General features: G+C 38.6%; 1 protein-coding gene and 1 pseudogene across 2 annotated transcripts in view; one reads left to right on the top strand and one right to left on the bottom strand.

The window, feature by feature from the left end:
• The first annotated feature begins 487 nt into the window (after positions 1 to 487).
• The window catches only part of PPP1R1C (protein phosphatase 1 regulatory inhibitor subunit 1C), a 119,779-nt gene continuing 92,778 nt past the window's right edge, over positions 488 to 27,488 (top strand). Inside the window, exons 1-2 of one of the 2 annotated variants that reach the window (XM_069577061.1) lie at positions 488 to 568; positions 2,212 to 2,272. In XM_069577061.1, coding sequence (XP_069433162.1) covers positions 488 to 568; positions 2,212 to 2,272 — 142 coding nt within the window. Of the gene's footprint in view, positions 569 to 2,190; positions 2,273 to 27,488 lie in introns of both variants that reach the window. The other variant, XM_069577060.1, reaches the window with a different exon arrangement.
• On the bottom strand, positions 21,607 to 22,376 carry LOC138434655 (proteolipid protein 2-like; annotated as a pseudogene).

Below are 27,488 nucleotides of genomic sequence, written 5' to 3'. Positions count from 1 at the left end.
CAACTCTAAAAACTTCCTGGTTTCTGTTCATCAATAATGAATGGCCCATCCCTGCAAGACTCAGAGGGAGCTTGCAGTGCACTTTTGAGCAGCCGCTTAGTAATGTACAGTGGATAGAGCCTTTCTTTCAAATCCCAGGGCAGCAGGTCCTTCAAGGCTAGCATTGCATTTTCAATTAGCTGCTGAGTGAATGCTTGGCATGTGTATATTAGTGAAGAGCCACACAATTAGCTTGTTCCTTTCCGTATTGTGCTGAGAGGATCTAAGGGATTGGTGGGGAACAGGCAAGCCAGGCATCACTGTGGATGTTGAAGAAGAGAGTTACTCAGACCTCAGCATCTTCACTTGCTCGCTCTGGAATTACAGCTATTTATTACAAAGCACTCTGTGTGGCTGGGTGGAGTGCGCCTGAGGAAATACATCCCAAACACCACCTGGGTTCGTCTTCCTGAGTCCTTCACATCTCTGACTAATTCTCATCATTATCATGGAGCCAAACAGTCCCAAAAAGATACAATTTGCTGTGCCTTTATTCCAGAGTCAGATTGCACCCGAAGCAGCTGAGCAGGTAAGTGGAACTGGGTGGGGACCGGTTCCTATATATAAGTAATACAGACATATATTCTTGTTATTAATTAAAAGCTTCTTTACCTCTTGAATTTGCCTAACTTTGTGACTTCCCAGAATATGTGAATGAGAAATAAGTTTGCTTTCATATACACTTGTATTTGAGTTTCACTGAAGGAACTATTGGCTAAATGCAGTATTTCATGTGAAAAAATGGTCACATTACCAATTTAGATTTGGATCCAAAAATCTATTTGCTTTTGCTTATTAAAATAACAGCTTCAATATTTAGATAAACATTTTTTTTCAGAATTAGCGAGCATTTTTTTGTTTATACAAACCAAAATATTCACTTAACAATGAAAGCATTAAATCTTGGAATAATTTCAGATCATGGGCTTAATATTTTATGTTTCATTGTATATCAAAAGCAGCAACTATAAATATATGTAGTACAGGATCATAGGTTTGTGTATAATTTTAAAAACATTTTATTCAGATATTAAAAATACTATTTTAACATAACCTGGATATTTTTCCAAGTTAAATATATCTATATATTTTTATTTCTATCTCTTTCTGTCTTCATGGGAGGCTGGCTTACTGTATCACCTTTCCTAATCAGATTTACTTGGACTTTTGATTCAATGGAACTAGTAAAAATATCATTTGTAATAAAATTTTTGCCTACATAATTATTAAAACCTAATACTTGAGTTATTCCTGAATCCTTTTACAAATATTATATACAAAGTCTTGAGAATAATTATTGAATCTGAGGCTTCTATCTTCCTAGAATGTTTTGATAATCTGAAGTAGATTCACCCAAACTCAAGCCAGATAGATACAACCTTGAACTTGTATCTATGTTAAATGGAGCATTGGTTCTATCCTGGACAAGATATTGTTAGTAAAATGCATCCACTATTCTACTAATTTGGGAATTTACTTACATATTTAAATAATCAAGGATACGTTAGAAATTCTAATAATATGTTCCTGTAACTTTTAAAATAAGGGGAAAAAAACACCGCAAACCAAATGTATTAGTTTTAAGTGAATTATATACTTCTGTAAAAGCCATGTTCATTCTTTGTTAGTTTGTTCTAAACACTAATCTATAAAATAAGAAAAGTTTAAAATATTAATTGAAGTTAAGAATGTCTGCTGTTAAATTTAACCTGCTGGAAATTTGAGTTTTCTAAGCTGCTCTTACCCTGTTTAGAAATAAGGGTAATGGATCTTGAAACCATCATCAATATATGAGGCTCCAAGAGAGCCACTGAAATTAGCAAGTCATCCCTCTACCTTCACTGCACTTCAGTATTCATATTTGGTGGCATCATTTGATTACATACAACTATTTCTGTTCTGTGGAAATGTAGTTTTCGATTAAAGAAGGTGATACTAGTATCTGCCAGTTCTACTATCTAACTTTTTTTAATTTATTATTTTATTTTACTAATGTTTATTATTTTATTGTACTAATTTTATTTAATAAAATTAGTGAGAAACCCACTGTGTGCCTCCCAGAAATTTACTCTTTATATTGGGGAAAGATGAGGCTGGGATAGCCTTGCAAACTGTATAGCAACCTGGAGCAGCAACTGACTCTGACCTTAGCTGGTTCTTTATTGTCCCCAGATCAGGAAAAGAAGACCTACACCAGCATCACTTGTGATTCTCAATGAACATAACCCTCCAGGTAAAGACGGACGATATCTTATGTACCAAAGCAATGGAATAGAATTGTTTGAAAAGCATCAAAGAGCATGCCATTGTCAAAAGATTTCAATTCTGTTTTTCAGTTAGAAATAATCTAACAAGCTAATATAAACAAAATCAGAAATAGATACTATGAAAACTGTCTCATCTAACTGCTTTTCCTCTAGAATAACTTATTGGTGGTGATATACTATGAAATGTTTTTTTAGCATTCACAGTCATGTGTTCAGGTGTTTGTATAGAACCTGGTTCAGTGCATATTAATGAGCCTGGTGGAAAGTTGCTTAATTAGGTTTCATAGCTCAAATTACAGCCCTGGAGATGCTTATATCTTTATGGAGTAGGTTTTTTAATTTATCAAAGGTTGTCACGGGGTGGGCAATGAGCCACAATTGGCTACAGCTTTGATGCTGATGTCATCTCTGAATAATGCAACTGACAAGTAACCAGATCAATTTTCAGCACTGCCCATTTGAGAGCCATTCTGAAGAGCTGCATCCATTTGTTGAGGTTTTATTTTCCATTTCCCATAAAAAGTAAAGCTGCATTATTATTCCTGATAAAGGACTATGATCTACAATACACAAACAAGTACTTATTGAATGGGGGTGATTTTAATCTTACATTTAAGTGCTGTTTCTAGAAACAAAAGTAAGACAGCAAAGCTGACAGCATTAATTTGTAACCAAGCAGGACTTGTTGTTGGATATTTTGCAAGTATAAACAATAAGGGTAGATAAAATGAGTTTGCATGAATTGTAGTGAATGATTTGTTTTAAATTCTTTCACTCAGGTGAAAGTATTTGTTTTTTTTTTTCAGATCCTTTTCTAATTAGAGAAATATATTTAAGATAAGAAAGTAAAATTTTAATAGAATATTAGCCATGGAGCTCAAATACAGAAAGCTGTTCATTTAATGGGAAATAAATTAGCAAATTTATTCTTGCCGAAAACAAAGAATTATAATTTGATCCTATATCTCTGAAGTGCTAAGCATTTTAAAATTATTTTTCAGCACGTTATCTCGGTAAATATTTACTTATATTTGGTGAAATAAGAGGTGCAAATGATATGTACCTATAGTTTACAAATAAATGAATAGGTAATTTTAGAGCAATTTTCTGTCACTGCCTTTGCACTAGTGGCTGGCTTTTCTACAGTGTCCTAGAACCTCTGGATGCTAACCTTGAAAAGATGGCTGACTTCTACAGTGTCCTAGAACCTCTCAATGCTAACCTTGAAAAGACATAACAAGAACAGACTCTTCATAATTTCAGCTGTACTAAATGTTTCTTCCCTATCCAATAGTTCTTTCTTCCAAATATTACATGAACACTCCATCAAACAAATGATAACAGCAAAAACAAAAAAAAGTTAATTGTTAAATGAGCTTTTTAAAACAGTTGCTGCTTGTTGTCCTCAAAAGCCACAGAAACAGATGTATAACCTGTTAAGGATGTATCACCCTCCAGCATAGATTAGTTAATTTAATTCAAAGTAATGGGATGCAAGACAAAAAATATTAAATTGAAGGCATCATACTTAAAAAATTTAAAAGTGAAGGTATGTCTTTATGGTGGAGAGGGTAGAGACTACATATTTTCTTCTTGGAATGTCTCTAAACAGCCAATGGTAACAGAAAGATACTAGAAGCTGGAGATGTGGGGGTAGAGGTGCACCAAAGGCAAATTTCATCCTTTTCAAATGTTTTCTAGGGTTGCCAACTGGAGTAACCTTGCAGCAAACTGCTTATCTTTCAGAATTTTTAGTTCACTTTCTAATTAAGTGCCTATTTATGAAAACCACTCTGAGGTGATAAAGTAAGTCTCATTGTCTCTTGTACTTCTTGCTGTTTCTTTTTTACTCTTGTACAATATGTAGTTAACTGGTTTGATTCCTATATTTTTATTTAAAGGGATGACTACACATAAATCTCTAGAAATAAATGGCAATGTCACTTTTTGCAATTTATTTCATCACATTTCTAGATTTAAACATTACTTGTATTTAGTAGGCTTATGAGAAGACTATATTTATTTGACTACTAGTATCAGAAAACTGGGCTTCCCTGGTAGCTCAGATGGTAAAGAGTCTGCGTGCAATGCAGGAGACTCGGGTTTGATTCTTGGGTTGGCAAGATCCCCTGGAGAAGGGAATGGCAACCCACTCCAGCATTCCTGCCTGGGGAATCCTGTGGACAGAGGACTCCGTGAGGTAGCAAATCTGACAAGACTGAGTGACTAAGCACACACAATTAGAAAACTAGAAAACTATTAGGAAAGAATTTCAGAAAATATCTGATCTCTCCACATATCTTTATGAAGGATATAGAAATCAACCCAAGTCCCTGACACTTGCTCCGTTTTATATGTATCAGAGAAGAATTCATGGAAACAACTAGTTTTCAATACCAAATAATTTTAGGAATTAATATAGTTTTTTTATAAAAATTTATTTATTCTAAAATAACTCTTCATTTACTCTTATCAATAGAAATTCATTTATTCACCATTTAAACATTTGTTTATTTATTTGGCTATGCTTCTGTGACTTGTGGGATTCTTAGTTCCCCAGGGATTTGAACTCATGGCAGTGAAGCCCAGAATCCTAACTACTAGGTCACCATGGAACTCCTTCCTCACCTTTTTAAATACACAATTCTTCATTATTTTCTTTTCTGGATTGAATATTTCCAGTACCTAGTAATGATTTCTATCCAAATTCTCCTTATCTCTAGGCCTTTGGAGCCAGAGCTGGACACAGGCTTCCAGTAAAAAGCCTGATTAGAACAGGGCTTCTGAATATTAAAGTTTGTGACATCCATTCTTTTCCACTTACTGTTAAACAGAGACAGTATGGTTACAATTAAGTTTAATGGATCTAATGCCTATTAAACTTGAGTGAGCTGTAGGAGACCAGGAGCTTAGTAAAGATTTGGGTAAGCATCCAGTAGTTTTGGCATCATTTAGAAGTTTGTTGTAGATCTAATAAGTGGAACTAGACATGTAATATAAAATGGGGGATGTTTATTGAACTCCCTCGACCACAGCCAAATTTGGGGGAGACTGATTTTCTCTTCTGCACTTTTTGCTCCACATATTCTTAGAAATGAGGAATAAATACAAAAGCATTTTCTCATATGGATCATGTTCCTAAAAATTACTTAATATAAGACATATGAATTCAATAGCTTAGTATCTCCTTTCAACCTTGAGAGTAAGTCCATTCGTAAAGATAACTTGGATTTCAAACTGACTGGGCTATTTGTCTCCACACACGGAAAAAAGAAGCCATAGTTCATTGTGGAAGTAGCGTGTGACTTTCTAAATGAAGCTTTCATTTTAGGAATCTGACAGTACGTTAATTAATAAGATTTTCAAGGCTCTCAATTTAAAATCCTGAGACACAGGATGACAGAGAATATTGCCGGACTTAGACTGAGTTGTTCAAACAGAGAGGCTCCAGGAGTTTTTGATGGTGGGAGGTTTTCCAGGTCATCAAGTTAGAGTGAAGGTTTATTTGTAGTGTTAGGGCATACATATGCTCCTAATCTCTCTTCATGGAGACCCTCGGTTTTACAAAATGAGTGATTTATGGTCAAAAGGCAGTGGGCACTTTGAGTGCAAGTTCCAGAAATCACACTGAGGATTTTCCTGGGAATATTAAGGATGAGAAAGACATCTCAGCCCCAGGCTTGGAGGGTCTTGTCATTCCCAAGGACCTCCGATCAAATGTATTCAAGTAGAAGCTGTGCTGAACCCAGAGTCCACACAGTTTTGTGTCATTCTTTTTTCTCATCTTCTTTGAGAATAAGGTTGTAATACCTTCTGATCCACAATGATCGTTCATTTTCCAGCATTTATGTTGTCTTATGAATATTAATGACAATACAGAAGAAAGAAAGGTCCAATGTTTGTAGACTATTCAAGGATTAACTGGTATTAATTTCTAAGGACTGTCAGAAAAGCCTATTTTTTTCTCCTCAGCAGTTATTTTTATGAGTTATTGAATGTCAAACCATGCTGAATGATTTAAACATAAGTGATGCATGTGGCTTTCAGAGGTTCACATACTGTAAATTGATTGACTTATTTTCGCATAACAGTTCAGTCTGTGCAGCCAAATGGCCCAGCCAGTAGGAATAATTGTGAGCCAAAGATGAGGTTCCAGTCCTTAGTCATGTCAAAGTCTGCTATACTTTGTGTTCAAAGAACTGGTATAATCTTCAAAGTAAATGAAAGCAAAATGGAAGGGGCAAGTTATAAAACTATGAAGTATAGCTGCTTTATATCAGCAGGATTACTACTTTTGCCCACTTTGAATAATAATATGGGCTTCCCTGGTGGCTCACACGGGAAAGAATCCACATGCAATGCAAGAGACACAGGTTTGATCCCTGGGTTGGGAAGATCTCCTGGAGAAGGGAATGGCTACTCACCCCAATATGCTTACCTAGAGAATTCCATGGACAAAGGAGCCTGGCAGGCTACAATCCCATGGAGTCACAAAGAGTTGGAGACACCTGAGCGAGTAACACTTCCACTTTCATATACTGCTCACCTTTTATGTTGATTTTAATTAGAAATACCTTAGTGAAATATGACAGAATGATGATAAGTTCAATTCACTTCCTTTTTCCTGGCCTCTGTTTTCCTACCCATGGGTAACACAGAAAGTAAAATAACCCTAAGGTACTTTTGCACAATCCAGAAAGGCAGTATTCATAGTGGGTAAAGCAATGCCTTTGGAGTAATACTTGGGTTTGAATTCCAGCTTTGCCAGTTCTTGGTAGTGAGACATTAGGTGTGCAGCTGACCTCTGTGGGCTCAATTTTCTCCTTTTAAAAATAGAACATCGAGGTGTAAGAAAATGCAGAGCACAGTGTCTGCAACCAAACAGATAATGAAGACATGTGATCCCCCTGCATCATCACATCCACACTGAGAAAGCTAAGTTCTCCTAAAACCTTCATTCCTTATCAGAACATGGCCCAGCTCTTTTCCAGTCCTGACTGCATTAGGGAGTATCAGTGTTCCCATGAGGCAGTGATTCTTGATAAGAGAAAAAATGTACCATAACTCCTAATTCTTCATCAGGATAAGATACACAATTGTGAAATTGTTATGGGTCTTATATTGTGGTATTTATTCAACTGACTGTCTGGTTTACAAATATAATTTACATGAAATACGAGTCCTTGGGAATTTAAAAAGAAAACAGCAATGCTACTGATGTCTATAAAGTTATGGAAATATATACTGCAAGCAAAAGATCTTTGTGAAAGACTGTATCCAATCAAAAATGCAACTCATGGCAATTTCCTGGTGGTCCAGGGGTTAAGATTCCACACTTTTACTACCAAGGGTCTGGGTTTAATCTCTGGTCTGGGAGCTGAGATCCTGCAAACCACTTGGTGCAACCAAATTCAAAAAAAAAAGTGCAATTCATATTTCTAGTAGTGTGCAGAAAGAAAGTAAGTTAAATATGGAGTATAAAAAAACCTTTAGCAATATTAAACTCTCATTTGATTGCTCACATTTGATTCTGCTCCGTTTGCTCTCGTTTCCTTCCAAACACTGTCCTTGAGCTGTATTCTGCCCAAGATTGCTTCCTTTGGTTCCTTCTTTCGGCTCCTCTGCCAACTCTTAAGACTTAGTCTAGACTGACTCATTTGTGCAAATCAGTCTCCATATTTTCCAAATAATTTTAATTACATTGCAGCCCGAGACTCATTTAAATCTCAAAACTTTCCCATCTAATCTGATTCACTGCTTGGCTTTGTTATTCTAATACACTCCTCTTACCTGCAACTCTTAAAGCTATTTTTTGATTTATGCATTTGATTCAATTAAGTATTCATTGAGTCCTTATTCTAAATCCTTAAGGAACATGTGGACTAGGTAGCAGAGAATAATACACCTGGGGGAACCAAGATACAACTGTAATAACAAATTCCAACTGCTCAGACCACAGTACAATTAATTCTGACCAAGACACAGAAGCATTTATCATGCTCAGTTTTCTATGAAACAACTGTAGGAGTTTTTTTTCGATCTTTTGGCTTTAAGCTTTTAAGAACTGGCATTAGAGTAAAATTTTACTATTTATTCCAAACTAGTAGATATAGCTACTAAAACTAGTAGTGTATCTAGTAGGTAGTAAATGCTCATGGGCTATTAAATTTAAATGGATAAAAAACAGATTTTCAAATCCAATGGCAATCCATCAAACTTTTGGGGCACTATTCTGGCTAAGGCACAGTGTTAACTGCTTTAGGGGATAAAATAGTAAGTCACCATCCCTTATCTCATCAGAAACCTACTTGAGGCATAATCTAACACATGTATATTGGTGGTAAGATCAACAGTGTGTGGCAAAATATAAGATAGATTTCAATTCAGTACAGAAATGTTTACCATAGGATGTTTTGGGGAACTAGGTTATAGTGTTGTAAAATACAGTACAAATATTAGATGCTTGATAAATAGCAACTATTATTTTGGAGAGGCAGGCATGTACTACTTAAAAGTAGGGGTGCTGGGATCACCCAGGCCTGGATCTGGCTCTCAGATGGCTACTTACTGCCTGTGTTATGCCAAGAAAGTGGCTCGCCTTTTTAAAACTTTTTTTTTTTCTAACACGACCAAATTTCATTAAATATAAAATATACTCATTAGAAATAAGGCTAATCTGCATCCACTGAATAAACAGATGTGAATTTTTGTTTCTACGTAATAGTATACATGAAGGACATTGTAATCAGCCATTCCAGGAGCTTAAGGACACATTTGGTATAAAATTTAAGATAGGAAAAGTTTCTAACAGCTTTCTAATTGCTCTATTTTGTAGTCACATTCAAAGAGAACAGTAAATTATCAAACCTCTAACAACAACAACAAATCTAACCAAGCTATGTAGTTAATTGAGAAAATCATTTCTGTATTTATTTTAGACTTGCTAAGGAGCAAGCTTCAAACTTTGAATATTCTATCCTTTCTCTCACCATTTTCTACTCATGACTTTGACCAAGTAGTGATCTGTTGCTGTTCCAGCAATACAAGACATAATTTGGTAGCAGAATTTACCTGGGGCTGAAGCTGACATGCCCACACAGGGTCTAGACAGATGCCTGCCTGGGCTCCATGTAGGATACTATGAAGGGTACTGTGGTCTACTTGGAGGATGCAAGCTCCATTCAAGGCTGTCAAACTACACAGATAAAACCACAAAGAAAGAAAAAAAGCACTGTAAGGGATGGAAGCACCTATGTGGTTAAGATTTTAGAGATGTTGGAAAATATCTTCCTAAATTAGTATCCATACTACCTGCAATTTTACCTTTTGAAGTTGTTACTATATACTGTTACTATATTCCATCTTCTGAGAAAACACCAGGACTCTGACCAGATGTAACACATTGTCTTGGCACTTGAGAAAAGTAGTCTACCTGGAGATCAAAAAGCCTGAGGTGGAGAGAAAGGAAGGTCCTGGTGCAAACATCCCAGCTGCCAAGATTAGGGACCTCCAGATTCATCTCTTCCCTCCCAGTCTGTTTGTTAATAATGCCTTCTCCATGCGTGGCGCTTCATATCTTCCTTAGTGTTTCAGAGGCCCTTAGAAAGTATTGAGAGGTGTTAAGTCTATGATTCTTTTCTGTATTATGGACAGAAGTTTATCTATGAATTCAATTCAATGACTTTGTATCACTTTTAGCAATTTGATGTAGTGATAATTATAGTGCTTATTAAGGCTGTTTGTGAAATAAGTTACTAAAACCTGCATTATCAAAGAGATATATCTTGACAGTCTGATTAGAATATAAAGACAGTTTGACCTTGGCAAGAAAGCTGAGGAAAATGTACTGTGTGAACTAAGAAAAGCTAAGAAGTTTGTAACCTTTCTGGGTTTTTGTTGTTTCATTCTCTGGATGGAGCAATTTTCCATCATTTTGGAAACAATTTCATAATCACACTCTTTACATATAAATAAATATCTACCTGTTCATAAAAACAACTGAATACACAAAATGGAAGAATGAGAACAATAGGTATTTTGGAATTCAAATTCTAGAATAATTTGCCTCAATGATATAACATCACTGTATGCTATTGTCCTCTGTTGAAGAATAAATTATTAGGACACACACACACAGAGATATTCCCATGCACAAACACATGTACATATGAACATATAAGCCAAATACCTATGTGTAAAAACATCACAGGCTATTTACTCATATAAGAAAATCTACCTCCACCCTAAGTGATCTGACTTTAAAAAGGCATCTACAAAAGCTTTGTGAATTCTGGTTACAAATGGAATAAAGCTAATAGTTATTAAATTTCTAACCCTTTGAAATAAATAAAAAACTAACCACATTATTTGTAAACTCATGAATAGAAAACACTGAAATTACTAGATTCAAATAGTGAGATTTGTTAAATTTTTTTTGAATCAGAAGAGTATTTTAAAAAATAAGTTACATTTGTTGAATATTAGTTACTCTGACTATTTTCTCATTTTGGAGGTTTCTTGTACCCATTTTCACAATTCATGAATACAGGGAGAATTCTTATAATTAGATACAGAAGTATTATAATTAGATACAGAAAGTCAGCTCCTCCTATACCACCTGAAAATCAATGTCTAGCTGAAATGTGTCCCCCCACATTAACATCAACATTTAAACTGTTGAACTCAACATATCTGTCAATGGTATCTTCATTCCTCCAATTGCTGAACCATACAAACTTGGAATCATCTCCAACTCCTCTCTTTCTCCCTTGCCTCTTGAATCTGTCAGTGGCTCTTCTGCTGATTCTTCTGTACAGGTTGAATCTAACTCACTTCCAAAATAATATGGTAATTTCCAAAGTGCTTTTCCATGGCTTTAACACTGGGAGATGGTTTTGTGTAGAGTTAAGAGCCCTAATTTCAGAATCAATGAACATATTATGCTGCTGCTGCTGCTGCTAAATTACTTCAGTCATGTCCGACTCTGTGCGATGCCATAGACAGCAGCCCACCAACTCTTCTGTCCCTGGGATTCTCCAGGCAAGAATACTGGAGTGGGTTGTCATTTCCTTCTCCAATGCATGCATACATGCTAAGTTGCTTCAGTCATGTCCGACTCTGTGTGATCCCATGGACAGCAGCCCACCAGGCTCCTCTGTCCACAGGATTCTCTAGGCAAGAATACTGGAGTGGGTTGCCATTGCCTTCTCCAGAACATATTATGACTTAGAATCAAATCATGGAATGACTGAATATCTGTGTCTTAGATTCCAACTCTATGAAGCACATCATAGCAACTCCAACACTGGTTGTGTTGCTGGAATTAAGCAAGATGATGCATGATAGCACAATTGATGGAATATTTATTCTTTCCCCATTCTGGTTTGTGTGAAAGGGTTTTGGCAGACTTAAATACATAATGGGTCACTTTTCAAAAGGAACTCATTATGAGCTCTAATATGTATACTATAATTTAACTGTCCTAGCTTTTAATTAGCCATAGCTAACAGTGAAGGTTATGACCAACTTAGATGGCATATTCAAAAGCAGAGACATTACTTTGCCAACAAAGGTCCATCTAGTCAAGGCTATGGTTTTTCCAGTGGTCATGTATGGATGTGAGAGTTGGACTGTGAAGAAAGCTGAGCACCAAAGAATTGATGCTTTTGAACTGTGGTGTTGGAGAAGACTCAAAAGAGTCCCTTGGAATGCAAGGAGATCCAACCAGTCCATTCTGAAGATCAGCCCTGAGTGTTCTTTGGAGGGAATGATGATAGAACTGAAGCTCCAGTACTTTGGCCACCTCATGTGAAGAGTTGACTCATTGGAAAAGCCCCTGATGCTGGGAGAGATTGGGGGCAGGAGGAGAAGGGGACGATAGAGGATGAGATGGCTGGATGGCATCACCGACTCAATGGACATGAGTTTGAGTGAACTCCGGGAGTTGGTGATGGACAGGGAGGCCTGGCGTGCTGCAATTCATGGAGTCACAAAGAGTCAGACACGACTGAGCGACTGAACTAAACTGAACTGAACAATAATAATAATAATAATAATAATAAGGCATGTGAGGTTGTCTTATGATTAGCTCATTATGTTTTATCATAATCTGCACATTATTACTATTTCTTGCTTTAAGTAAGTCAGTCATTTCCACTGTAGTCTATGGAGTCTTTAGTACACAAATTGTCGATAACTGTACTAAAGTTGAGATTTAAAGAAATGAACAGAAGAAAGGGAAATAATTGTGTTAGATTATGGCTAGGATAGTCAATAAAGCATAAATAGATGTTTTTCTGGAACTTTCTTGCTTTTTTGATGATCCAGCAGATGTTGGCAATTTGATCTCTGGTTCCTCTGCCTTTTCTAAAACCAGCTAGAACATCAGGAAGTTCACGGTTCACATATTGCTGAAGCCTGGCTTAGAGAATTTTGAGCATTACTTTACTAGCATGTGAGATGAGTGCAATTGTGCGGTAGTTTGAGCATTTTTTGACATTGCCTTTCTTTGGGATTGGAATGAAAACTGACCTTTTCCAGTCCTGTGGCCACTGCTGAGTTTTCCAAATTTGCTGGCATATTGAGTGCAGCACTTTCACAGCATTATCTTTCAGGATTTGGAAGAGCTCAACTGGAATGCCATCACCTCCACTAGCTTTGTTCGTAGTGATGCTTTCTAAGGCCCACTTGAGTTCACATTCCAGGATGTCTGGCTCTAGGTGAGTGATCACACCATCCTGATTATCTGGGTCATGAAGATCTTTTTTGTACAGTTCTTCTGTGTATTCTTTCCACCTGTTCTCAATATCTTCTGCTTCTGTTAGGTTCATATCATTTCAGTGCTTTATCGAGCCCATCTTTGCATGAAATGTTCCCTTGGTATCTCTAATTTTCTTGAAGAGATCTCTAGTCCTTCCCATTCTGTTGTTTTCCTCTATTTCTTTGCATTGATCGCTGAGGAAGGCTTTCTTTTCTCTTCTTGCTGATGGACAGGGAGGCCTGGCGTGCTGCGATTCATGGAGTTGAAATCAGACACGACTGAGCGACTGAACTGAACTGATGGCTAGCATTACTGCTTTATAATTTTTATTTCTGTCTTTGCTTCTGGTGGAGGGCTTCGAGGCTGAACAGGACCTTTGTTCATTTGCCATAGGTACCTTCCTGTTGAAAATAACTTCTCCAGATGGGCAGGATTTCAGATCAAGCAGGACAGACTCAGATTAGATTTGCTCTTCAAAAAGCACTCTAAGGACTATCTACTCTCCCTTCATGCATTGTGAACACAGCCCACCTGCCTCCAAGGATTAAAATGTTTTCAAGAAATAATGCCAGAGACTGACTCTCCATCGTATTTCAGTGAAGTAAAATGTCATGAATCATTGAGCTAAAATGTCTCATCTCACATTCTACCACAGGTCACTTTACTTTGTAAACAGCCCAGAATTCCTGGTGTACTTAGATGGGCATCTTTTTGCTAAAGGTCTTGGAGAGAGCACAAGATAGTTTCATACAATTATATGGTCCACTGACAGAGAAGGCAATGGCACCCCACTCCAGTACTCTTGCCTGGAAAATCCCATGGGTGGAGGAGCCTGGTAGGCTGCAGTCCATGGGGTCGGGAAGAGTCAGACACGACTGAGAGACTTCACTTTCACTTTTCACTTTCATCATTGGAGAAGGAAATGGCAACCCACTCCAGTGTTCTTGCCTGGAGAATCCCAGGGACGGGGGAGCCTGGTGGGCTGCCGTCTATGCGGTCGCACAGGGTCAGACACTACTGAAGCGACTCAGCAGCAGCAGCAGCAACATGGTCCACTGACATCACTGGAATCAAAGCAAACACCAGCTATACTATTTATATGGACAGTTACGGTATAAGGGACATACGTAAAATACATTTTAAAGCACATTTAGGACCTAAAAGACAAAATTACCTCTAAGCTACAAATAAAACGTTAGAAAAAACCCATATAGGCTCAGAGGCAAATTTAAAGAAGTTGATAGTAACATATCTTACTTTCGGTTGTTTTATGATTTGCAAATTCATTTCATCTGTAATATATATATCCTTAACAACTTGTGAGATGAGTATTATCACCTCCATTTTAGAAAGAAGGTGATAGGGGAGCTGCTCAGTGTCAAAGGAGCTAGTACATTACTGAGCCTGAAATTTAAACACAGGTTGTCTATCCAAGGTCAGGATGTTTTCCACTACATTAATAACATTTTTCTACTAATAAGCAGCATCATACTCTTACTAGTTTATTTCTGTCTTCCTCAAGGAAGTAGTTATAAGCAAGTTCTTCACTGTAGCTTGGCCAAGTGAGATTCTGTTTGATATGACACCAGAATTTACTTCTTTCCTTTCAATGCATGTGAGTTTGTTTTGGAGTGATAATTCTACACCTTTTTGCTTTTTTTCTTGGATAATTTATTGGATAAGAGGAATTTAGAGTTTTTAACACTAGATCTTCTATTATATTAAGAAAAAAATCAGATAACCAAACAGAAATATAAATCTTTCCCATTATTCCATTCTTAGAGTTAGACCTTGTCATTTATACATGTGTTTGTTTGCATAGCTATTTATCTGCACTTAGCAGGCATGCATGCATTAGAAACATAACTGTTTTAAAACATTAGTTGGAGGGCCGACAGTTTACAATTGGATCCTAGTTGACCAAGAACACTTCTCTGGTGGCTCAGATGGTAAAGAATCTGCCTGCAATGTAGGAGACCTGGGTTTAATCACTGGGTCGGGACAATTCCCTGGAGAAGAGAATGGCTACCCACTCCAGTAGTCTTGCCTGGAGAATCCTATGGACAGAGGAACCTAGTAAGCTACAGTCCACAGGGTCACAAAGAGTCAGACTCAACTTAGTGATAAAACAACAACAAATTATTATGTAATAAGATTCCTTATTCTTAAAAAGCAGAGGCATCACTTTGCCAGCAAAGGTCTGTATAGTCAAAGCTATGATTTTTCCAGTAGTCATGTACTGATGTGAGAGCTGGACCATAAAGAAGGCTGAGTGCTGAAGAAAAATGCTTTTGAACTGTGGTGCTGGAGAAGATTCTCTAGAGTCCCTAGGACAGCAAGGAGATCAAATCAGTCAATCCTAAAGGAAATCAACCCTGAATATTCATTGGAAGGACTGGTGCTAAAGCTGAAGCTCCAATACTTTGGCCACCTAACGCGAAGAGCCGACTCATTAGCGAAGATCTTGATGCTGGGAAAGACTGAGGGCAAGAGAAGAAGGGGGGGACAGAGGATGAGACGGTTGGATGGCATCACTGACAATGGACGTGAGTTTGAGCAAACTCCAGGAGACAGTGAAGGACAGAGAAGCCTGGCATGCTGCAGTCTATGGGGCTGCAAAGAGTCAGACATGACTGAGTGACTGAACAACAGCAACAAGATTCTTAGTTCGTAAAGTAGAACGCTTAGACTTTGCTTTTTCTTAATAGTTTTTGATCAATGTTTTGATGAAGGAAAAAGGTTACTAAGACAAAAGAAACACTAACATGATCTTTCAAAGAACTAAAATATATTAGCTTTTAAAATAGTTTATTAATGTGCCTCATCATCTAGACTGATGTAATGCTTTAAACACTCCTATCCAAATTACAAATACAGAGAAATTCATACTAATTGCCACCAAACATTTGGTAGTCAGGAGCATATATGAAAATAATCTGTTATAAGCTCATTCCAAATATCTATAAGTTGTAATTCTCACCTTCTTTTTCTATAACTTGTAGAAGTATTCTTTGCAGAGCCATGGTATATTAAAAAAAAAATCCTCCATCAATCATCTTATCAGACAGGACTGACCTGTTATTTTCGCACAGCTAAGCAAAGAGGAACTAAAAAGCCCCTTGATGAAAGTGAAAAAGGAGAGTGAAAAAGTTGGCTTAAAGCTCAACATTCAGAAAACGAAGATCATGGCATCTGATCCCATCACTTCATGGGAAATAGATGGGGAAACAGTGGAAACAGTGTCAGACTTTATTTTGGGGCGCTCCAAAATCACTGTAGATGGTGACTGCAGCCATGAAATTAAAAGGTGCTTAGGGTGTCTGGAAGTTCCCTGGTGGCTCAGATGGTAAAGCATCTGTCTACAATGTGGGAGACCTGGGTTCGTTCCCTGGGTTGGGAAGATTCCCTGGAAAAGGAAATGGCAACCCACTCCAGTACTCTTGCCTAGAAAATCCCATAGACGGAGGAGCCTGGTGCAGGCCACTGTCCATGGGGTTGCAAAGAGTCGGACACAACTGAGCGACTTCCCTTCATTTCACTTCAGATAGCATATTAAAAATCAGAGATATTGCTTTGCCAACAAAGGTCCGTCTAGTCAAGGTTATGGTTTTTCCAGTGGTCATGTATGGATGTGAGAGTTGGACTGTGAAGAAAGCTGAGCACCGAAGAATTGATGCTTTTGAACTGTGGTGCTGGAGAAGACTCCTGAGAGTCCCTTGAACTGCAAGGATATCCAACCAGTCCATCCTAAAGGAGACCAGTCCTGAGTGTTCATTGGAAGGACTGAGGCTGAGGCTGAAACTCTAATACTTTGGCCACGTCATGCGAAGAGTTGACTCATTGGAAAAGACCCTGATGCTGGGAGGGATTGTGGGCAGGAGGAGAAGGGGACAACAGAGGATGAGATGGCTAGATGGCATCACCGACTTGATGCACATGAGTTTGGGTGAACTCCAGGAGTTGGTGATGGACAGGGAGGCCTGGCGTGCTGCTATTCATGGGGTCGCAGAGTTGGACACAACTGAGCGACTGAACTGAACTGAACTGAAGCAAAGAGTAAGGAGCCTCCTTTGGAGAGCAGGGTGGTGGTTAATAACATTTTGACAACTATCAACACATCAGAATTATAAGGACGTATATAAATTGTCAATATTTAAACTACTGTCTTAAAGACCTCTGTAATTTGTGCTTGTATTTTAGATCTACACCACATATTCTTGCCTCGTCTTTTCCAAACAGCACTTTTGTATTTTACTTCATTTGCTCCTCTCTGCTTCTTAGCCTGACATCTAAGATTCTTGACAATATGTGTTGAAACAAATACTCCAACTCCACTTTATTCCCAGGCCTGAACCTGTTTCTCTGACAAGACTGGCTACTTGTCCTCTAACGATTTCTACATTAAATCTTAAAACAAAATTTTTTTTTCTGACTTAAAATGTCCTCACCAGTACTTTATTTTACTAAATACTTGTATTTTTAAAGATGCTCAGATTTTCTCATTTTATTCATTTCTGGACATGGACATTTACCAAAAATATATCTTCTCGTAGTTTAGAGCAGAAAAATATTATTCATACTAAGTTGGGCTCAGATGGTCAAGAATCTGCCTGCAATGCAGAAGATCTGGGTTCAATCCCCGGGTCAGGAAGAGCCCCTGGAGAAGGGAAAGGCTACCTACTCTAGTATTCTTGCCTGGAGAATCCCATGGACAGGGGAGCCTGGGGGGCTACAGTCCATAGAGTTGCAGAGTCAGCCACGACTGAGCGGCTAACACTCACTCACTCACTCATGCTCCATCCTAGAGTGCAGCTTGGTAGTGGTTTAAATTCACAAGTTTCCTGTATCCTACTGCTGCTGAACATTGATTCAGTCTGTGACATCTCCAACTTAATGAAGTCAAGAGTCATTCTCTATGGTTTTTGTTGAATTGCCACTTTTTTTTTTTTTCTGAAACTAAACCTTACCATTTGGACTGGATAAAAGAGTAATTAATCATTGAAAAAAGGAATACTCAACACCCACCTTAACTTCCACTGAAACTATTCTCATCCATTAATTTTGTTTGAAAGGATTATTTTTGATAAGCAAAGGGAGCATGCAGTAAAACTGGAAAAGGCCATGACACTGGTTCCATTCTGGTCTCAAATCTATGCAGGATCACTTTCTCTAAGAATCCCAAACTGATGATTAGTCAGATTCCACTTGACAATTTCCAGTGGTAAGTTAGGCTCTTTTTGAAGCATCATGGTTATGACTAGATAGCTCTGTTAGACAGTTATGCCTTATATCTAGTTGGAGTATCCTTGAATCTTTTAACTACTGATCTTGCTATGTTCTTCTAAAGGATTTCAGAAAAAGTACAGTACTTCTTCCAACTGAGAACTCTTCTTATTTTGGGGGACAGACTTCTTGTTTACTCTCAGTTCTCTCTTGAATAAAATTTTCAGTTACATTCAGTTCAGTTCAGTCGCTCAGTCGTGTCTGACTCTTTGCAATCCCATGGTCAGCAGCACACCAGGCCTCCCTGTCCATCACCAACTCCCGGAGCCCACCCATACCCATGTCCATTGAGTCGGTTATGCCATCCAATCATCTCATCCTCTGTCGTCCCCTTCTCCTCCTGCCCTCAATCTTTCCCAGCATCAGAGTCTTTTCAAATGAGTCAGCTCTTCGCATCAGGTGGCCAAAGGATTGGAGTTTCAGCTTCAACATCTGTCCTTCCAATGAACACCTAGGACTGATGTTTAGGATGGACTGGTTGGATCTCCTTGCAGTCCAAGGGACTCTCAAGAGTCTTCTCCAACACCACAGTTCAAAAGCATCAATTCTTCAGCACTCAGCCTTCTTTATAGTCCAACTCTCACATCCATACATGACCACTGGAAAAACCATAGCCTTATATTTCTTCAAAGTGAAATATAGTTGATTTACAATATTATGCTAGTTTCAAATGTATATCAAAGTGATTCAGTTATACATTTAGATATTTTCACATTCTTTTCTATTACAAGTTATTACAGATATTGAATTTTTCGTGCTATACAGTATATCCTGTTGCTTATCTATTTCATGTATAATAGTTTGGATCTGTTAATCTTATACTCTTGTCTTTATGATTATGATATGGTTTTCAGAAATCTCACCATTCTGCTCCCTAGTGATACTCAAACTGTATTTTTCAGCATGGTACCTAAATTTCACTCTTAATTCAACAGGTAATTATTGAACATCTATTACAGGCCAGCACCATATATATATATAGTAAATGAGAATTCACAAATGAAAAGTGATGGGTTTGTGATAGCAGAAATATAGGATACTTTAGAAGCACAGAGAACACATAGCCCAGTCAGTAATGGCTTAACGGAGGAAGGAGATTGGTGCTGAACCTGGCAGAAAAAGAAGGGGAACTATTTAAGACAGAGAGGAAAACAGGACAAAGTTTCAGAAGTAGAGCAAGGCGATGCAGATTCAAGGAAGTGAGAGGAGTCCAGAATAACACAGCTTGGAGTGGCATCAGGTAGGGGTGGCAATTAGGCAGGCACCATGTGGTGGGGGCATTATAAGCATTTTAAAAGAAATTATGACTAGGAACCACTAAATGGCTTTAAGCAGGAGAGCTCACATGCTCAAATTTTATTCTAAAATGATCCCTGTGGCTGCAGATAAAGAATGGATAAGAGGGAGAAGGTCTCAGGGGGAAGTCAGTGGACTTCATTAATTGGATGGCCCAGGGGCGGGGAGGAGAATGGTAATAAAAAAGAAGTCTGAGTTAAGGCTATCAGTACTGGAGCCTTTCCTAAAATGGCAGTGCACATTTGGAGAAATGGGGAAAGGTGATGAATTCAGAATGGAATGCATTACTTTGGATACCTGAGATAAAAAAGACAGCTCTTATTCAAATTCCAAATGAAATATTCATAACATTCCTGGAAGTAATGCCTCAATAATGGAGCCACTGGTATTAAAAACCAATTTTCTAGAGCCTTTTAAGAGTAAGCACAATGTGCTTATAAAAATGAAATGTTTACCGAGCAATTATTACCTTAATAATGTTTGCAATATATCTGCTCTAGGTTCAATATAATACTTGAAAAACAGTAATTGCTCTTAATCATTACAGATATCCAATTAAACACATACATCATTAGCCAAGCAATTATGATTAGGCACTCAAGTCTACTTATCTGCTGAGTCAAAACTGCCGCCAGCCAATCTGGGGCATGAGTGTTATCCCAGGTCTGACCACTGTTCCATATGCATGCGCTCCAAGGAATAGCTAATCCTAAACTGTATGCCCTCAGCTCAACACATCTATTTAAATTCAAAGTCCAGTTGAAGCAAAATTTAAATTCTTCTTTGATGAATTGTATGTATTTCTCATTTTCGATGTTTAGCAGAGTGAGCATGCGTGGCTGAGTGGGTTACCTAAGTATAAATCTTGGAAGCTTTTAAGATTTATAAAGTTAAAAGCAGCAAGTTGGTTTCAATCTATAACTAAGTGTATTTGTAATTCACCATATAACTACATGTGTTTTCTGCCATTTCTGTTATTTATGTCATTTTTTTGCAAGTCTCAAATAAATGCCTGACTACGCTATCTACTTTGTCATTCTCTTATCCTCAGTCTTTTCCACCTCAATCTTAGAAAAACTGTATTCTAGAAGTATGATATAATCAAAAGATGTAATCTTTAGAACTAGAAAGACCCAGGCCTGAATCCCAACTCTGCCACTTAATAGTTCTGTGACTAAGCAAGTTACCCATCATCTATGAGCTTCAGTTTGCTCATACACAAAATGTAATTAATACTATCAACCTCATTGAGTTGTTTTAATGATGAAAATAATGAATGAAAATGCTTGAGATTATAGCATCTCAGTATTAAAGCCAATAGCAGTAATAGTTTTTCTAATAATCTGCGTGTGCATGCTAAATGGCTTCAGTCATGTCCGCCTCTTTGCGACCCTATGGACCATAGCCTGCCAGGCTCCTCTGTCCATGGAATTCTCCAGGCAAGAATCTGGAGTGGGTAGCCTTTCCCTCCTCCAGGGAATCATCCCAAACCAGGGACCTAACCGGCATCTCTTACGTCTCCTGCATTGCCACCGGCTTCTTTACCACTAGCACCACCTGGGAAGCTCAATAATCTGCCTCGTATTTATTTATTCCCCCACAGAACACTCTCCACCCCACATACACCCTGAGGATGTTATCTAGAGTGGGTTACAACATGGGGCCTAGCGTCTGAAATCTGAGGTACCCTCTTCTGTCATTTTGTTTGTTAGGTGGGGGCACTGTCCAGGCAGAACTGATGTCTGTCTGGATACTGCAGAAGGCGGGCCTAGGCACACCCATAAACGCAGACATACCCAGGAGCATTGATTGGCAGGCTAGCAGGCTAGAAGACAAATTCTTATGATAAAGGCACTTTTACCTCAATAGGAGGCTGGGAGTTGACTGGGAGTGTTGTAAGAGTGGGGAGGAGTTATTTCAAGGTTTATTTGCAGGTTGCTGAGAGAAATGAAGAAAGTCCACCTATATCCAGCCATCTGCAGGGTCAGTAGGGGCTGCTATATGTCTTTGCTGCAACAAGTGAAAGTGAAAGTTGCTCAGTCCTGTCTGACTGTTTGCAACCCCATGGACTATACAGCCGGTGGGATTCTCTAGGCCAGAATACTGGAGTGGGTAGCCTTTCCCTTCTCCAGGGATCTTCCCAACCCATGTATCAAACCCAGGTCTCCCGCATTGCAGGCAGATTCTTTACCAGCTGAGCCACAAGGGAAGCCCAAGAATACTGGAGTGGGTAGCCTATCCCTTCTCCAGGGGATCTTCCTTACCCAGGAATCGAAGCGGGGTCTCCTGCATTGCAGGCAGATTCTTTACCAACTGAGCTATCAGGGAAGGGGAAGGTAATGTAGGCATCATAATCAAAGAGTCATGCAGAGCACAAGGACAACACCCCCGCTGTGATTTTGGAGTTGTTTCCTCTCTCAACAAGCACCACAACCCACAATGGAGGTGATCAGGTAGAGGATGATCGCTACAAGGGTTTAGAAGAAATCACTCCAAGGCCGGTTGATGATCGGTATCTTGGTGTGCAGGTCACACACGTAGACAGCAAAGATAGCGGCAAAGGTCATCTCTATCACCGACAAGGAGTACCCTGATGTCGAGGCACGAAAGCAGATCAGAATCACCAGGCACAATATATTCTCAGCAAACAGGAGAAATCCCTTTCTGGTGGGTGAGAAGTCGGTGCAGGCAGACCAGCAGCTGGGGGCCCAGGGGCACCCAGAATCTGCCATGGTGCGGACCAGAGGCCCAAGAGGCACAGAGGACCTGCTCTCTTGCCTGTGCATTTGAGGACGGTGCATACCCAGCAGTCTTGCCCGCCTGCCATCTAGCCAGGAAGAACATTTTGATTGACGGCATTTTTAAGGAGATACTTCTACATACATAGTTGAAGGAGACATATATGTGTAGTTGAAAGAGATACTGATTACTACGTTTATAGCTAAAACATGTTAACATCCTAGCTTCTTTAAACCACAGGCATCATTGAGTCAGACTAAGTATTTAATTTTGTCATTGTCTCTGATAATTAACTGCAGGAATCTGAGTTTCTGATTATATGGTCAACTGCACTTTTATTAACTACTTAAAAGCAGTTAGACAGCCCTTTAACTTTAATGTCGGTTGGTAGGCTGGGCCCTAAAATATTAAGTTTGTGTGATTCACAGCCAAATTTCCAATTATAAAACTAAAATGTTTTAATCTCACTTTCATCCATGATCTAAAAGGAATCTTTCTTTGTCATCACAAATACATGATAGTGTATAGTTTACCAGTCTTTAAAGAGGTTTAGCATTCATTGAAGTCTTTGCCAAATACTTGATAGGCTAACAGATTTCATATTTCCACTAAAGATTGATGCTCAAAGTGGACTAATTACATCCTTAGATTACTTATTTATTTATTCATTTAGGATGAATTTAGCCATTAATTACTTAACTGGTTAAGAAAGTTACATTTCTGGGAGCCATTTATATATGAGTAGATACACACATACAAATATATATTTACATATACGTATATAAGGGCTTCCCTCGTGGCTCAGATGGTAAAGAGTCGGCCTGCAATGTGGGAGACCCGGGTTCGATACCTGGGTCGGGAAGATCCCCTGGAGGAGGAGGGCATGGCAACCCACTCCAGTATTCTTGGCTGGAGAATCCCCATGGACAGAGGAGCCTGGAAGAAGACATGGGGTTGCAAAGAGCTGGACACGACCGAGTAACTAAACCTATAGCACACACATGCATATATAAATGTATGTAACCAAGATATGTCAATACACTTTACAGTTAATATTTTATGCTTCCTGAATTAATAGAACCCCAGTCTAGGTTTGTTTCCAACTTGCTGTGGTATTTAATAGATTGATAAACCTTTCTAGGCATTTGGTTTGCAAACATATAAAATGAAGTGTCGTATCAGTTCTTGAGGAGATGAGGCCAGTGTGGGCTTTCAGAGTCAAGGCTAAGTACAAATCACAGTCTGCCTAGGGTTTAGATGCTAGGTGAGTACAAGGATGATACTGGAAGTTTGTTCAACAGAGCATATTTGAGGTATGATCAATGTCAGAAGAGAAAGCAAAACCTTCGTGCATGCTTGGAGTCAAGGATAAAACATTCATATCTGTTGTGTGCATGTGCACATCATCACTCACTTTCAGGAGAAGTGAAGATGGAAGTGAAGAAACTTTATTTGTCACTACAATAAAGCTGGGAGGAAAAAGAGAAAAGGGGGAGGTTAAAAAAAAAAGAAAGCAAGCTGGGGGCGTGGGTGGCGGTTTTCATAAGATTAAGGTAAGCCCCTAGAGTGGAAATTGCTCACTGCTTCACTGGAGCACTTCCTAATGTTGTACTTGGCAAAATACATTTATTCATCTCCATGCCTTTAACAGTAGTTTACTAAGAACACATTGTTTTCCTTGAAACTATCATACTGCAACCCCCTTTATAGTCTCGAAACAGATATGCGATACTAAAATTCTAAATTTCTGGGATGTCAACAGAGAAAGAAAAAATGTACTTTTTGGTTTTGCACTGTAAAACAATGGGCAATTTATGTTAATGAATGGTCATTATTGTAAATTAATGTCAGTAAAAAGAACATGGCTATAGTTGTTTTTTTTTTTTTTGAGACTTTATGTCCATTCAGACTAATCAATTTATTTCCCTCAAATTTTATCTCTGTGATCCTATCTTTTTGAATAAAGAAAAAAATGGTAACAATGTGAAAAAATGACTTAACACTATACCTCTTTGTTATAATGACCTATACAAAGGCAAAATAAAAATACTGAGAATGTAATTACTGAGCCCAGTTTTTGTATTAGGTGTGGTAAATAATGAAGACTGCAAGGATTTGATTTGTGAGCTTATAATCTAGTTTTATGAAACAAGACAAGGGAATGAGAACAGTGAAAAGATGCAAGAAAAAACAGAAAGGAATTACAGTGAAACAAGATGATTCATTTCTGAATGAATGATGTTAACAGTAAATGCTCTAAGAGTTCAGAGGAGTGAGAACTCTTAGAGCGTTTACTCCTCTGAACTCCTAGAGCATTTACTGTTAACATCATTCTCAGAAGACTGATGTTTGTAGAACTGACTTTATAGAGGAGGTGGAGTTTCATTCCAGGGATGACCTGCAGAAAATCGGGAAGGGAGAAATTTGAAGATGATAGCTCAGGTCAGTCGGACAGGAGCTGATGGTTAACTCATGCAAGACCAGTGAGAATTCAAGTATGTGGAAGCCAATATGTGGAGGGGCTAGGATGAGTAGTTTTGAATTTATTTTCCATAAAGTGGAAATTACTGGCATTGTATGATCAAATAAAGTCCATGATCAAATAAAGCTCAGTCCTGCAGTATGTGGGGGTAGAATGAGGAATGGCAGGAAGGTCAGTTGGGAGACCAATTGAAGGGTCCAGAAATGAGTGAGAAGGATATAAACTGCAGGATGGCAAAGTAATGGATTACAAAAGACAAATGTAAGACACAGAAAAATGAATCAGTTGACTGCCAAAACTGATTGCCTGGATGGATGTGAGATGATGAAGCTAAGAGAGTCAAGCAGGACTTCAGGTGTGGGTAGTATAAGGACTGGTAAATCCAGACGAAGGAAATAAATTCTGTGGTCAAAATGAAGTTAGTTATAAATGTAAAAATAATGGTCATGTAGCTAGTTTATACCATGTTACACAAATTTACATAGTGCATGATGGCTCAGAGGTAAAGAAGCTACCTGCCAACACAGAAGAGGCAAGAAGTGTGGGTTCCACCTTTGTAGCAGGAAGATCCCCTGGAGGAAGAAATGGTAATCTACTCCCATATTCTTGCCTGGAAAAATCCTATGGACAGAGGATCCTGTTGGGCTATAGTCCATGGGGTTGCAAAGAGTTGGACAAGACTGAGCAACTGAGCACATGCAACATATACATTCAGTTCAGTTCAGTCACTCAGTCGTGTCCGACTCTTTGTGACCCCATGAATCGCAGCACGCCAGACCTCTCTGTCCAACGCCAACTCCTGGAGCCCACCCAAACTTATGTCCATTGAGTCGGGGATGCCATCCAACCATCTCATCCTCTGTCATCCCCTTCTCCTCCTGCCCTCAATCTTACCCAGCATCAGGGTCTTTTCAAGTGAGTCAGCTCTTCTCATCAGGTGGCCACAGTATTGGAGTTTCAGCTTCAACATCAGACCTTCCAATGAACAACCAGGACTGATCTCCTTTAGGATGGACTGGTTAGATCTTCTTGCAGTCCAAGGGACTCTCAAGAGTCTTCTCCAATGGTACACTATTATTATATATTATAACCATATTTATGCCGGATGGATGTGAGAGTTGGACCATAAAAGGACTGAGCACTGAAGAATTGATGCTTTCAAACTGTGGTGCTGGAGAAGACTCTTGAGAGTCCTCTGGACAGCAAGGAGATCAAACCCATCAATCCGAAAGGAAATCAACCCCGAATATTCATTGGAAGGATGGATGCTAAAGCTGAAGCTCCAGTACTTTGGTCACCTGATACGAAGAGTTAACTCAATGGAAAAGACCCCGATGTTGGGAAAGATTGAAGGCAGGATAAGGAGGGGGTGACAGAGATGAGATGGTTGGATGGCATCACGGACTCAACGGACATGAGTTTGAGCAAACTCTGGAAGATAATGAAGTAAGGGAATCCTGGAGAGCTGCAGTCCATAGGGTCACAAAGAGTTGAGCATGCCTTACCAACTGAACAACAACAAGATGCTTATACACAAAAGCCCAACTTCAAAAAAACCACAGATGATAGACTCTATTTAAAAATGAGGTTCCAGATTTCCCTGGTGGTACAGTGAATAAGAATCTGCTTGCCAGTGCAGGGGACACGGATTTGATCCTGGATCCAGGAAGACTACACATGCCTCTGAGCAACTAAGCCGGTGCGTCACAAGTACTGAGCCTGAGTGCCACAAAGAGTCGGACACAACTGAGTGACTTTCATGTCACATTATATCTTCATAGACGCAACTTAAATTTTCCTAGGTATTGTCAGCCTATGGCTATAGATATGATCTCATTTATAACCAATTTTTAAGTACCCTTGTGTGGTAGCCATTACCTACTAATGTGGACCCTCAAGCCCCATGCAAAATGCTTTCCCCAATAAAATACTTTCTTGGGTCCCTTGGGTGAAGTATAACATGTGTAGCACTTCTCATTATTTTTACTGCTCCACTGGGCACAGCTGCTACTACTTTGAGTGTTTTAAACACCAAGTACATCTTTTTGTAGTCTGTAACCACCCTCAGTCCTGATTCAATGCACCATGCTTTGTTTAGTCAACAATATCTCTCTCTTTCCTTGATATTAACCTAATAGTGGGCCTCCAAAATACTTGGGAGCAAAGTCATTACAAAGTTTGGTAATGTATCTCTTTCAGGTTTTAGGTACAGTTCCTTTCTCAATTTTTGGATGAGCAGATGAGTTCAATGAGATTAAGCAATGGCAGATACCATATGACAGATTAATGGCAGAACTGGCATTCAAACTCAGATCTGTCTACACACCCTGTACTCCTAATCACAGAGTTTTAAATATATATGTGTCATGCAATCTCATGTAAAAGTATTAAAATAAGCTCTGGAGATCAGATACAGAGGTTTATCAAATCAACAAGATGGAAACAAATTCTTGTACTGAACCAAGTTCTGTATCTCATTTGGTGAAACAGGCAATAATTTCAAAGTAAGTAGGGACTTTCAGATACATCTCTATAAAAGCAGCTTAACAATATCAGATATATTAAATAATTGAGATGCTTAAGAAATTAGCTCCTTGGAAATATGAGCATGCTGAAACTGGTT

The sequence above is a fragment of the Ovis canadensis genome, chromosome 2 (assembly GCF_042477335.2).
Source record: "Ovis canadensis isolate MfBH-ARS-UI-01 breed Bighorn chromosome 2, ARS-UI_OviCan_v2, whole genome shotgun sequence".
Classification (NCBI taxonomy): Eukaryota; Metazoa; Chordata; class Mammalia; order Artiodactyla; family Bovidae; genus Ovis; species Ovis canadensis.
Note: the sequence above shows the minus strand (reverse complement) of the source record. Positions and strands in the feature narration are given on the sequence as shown.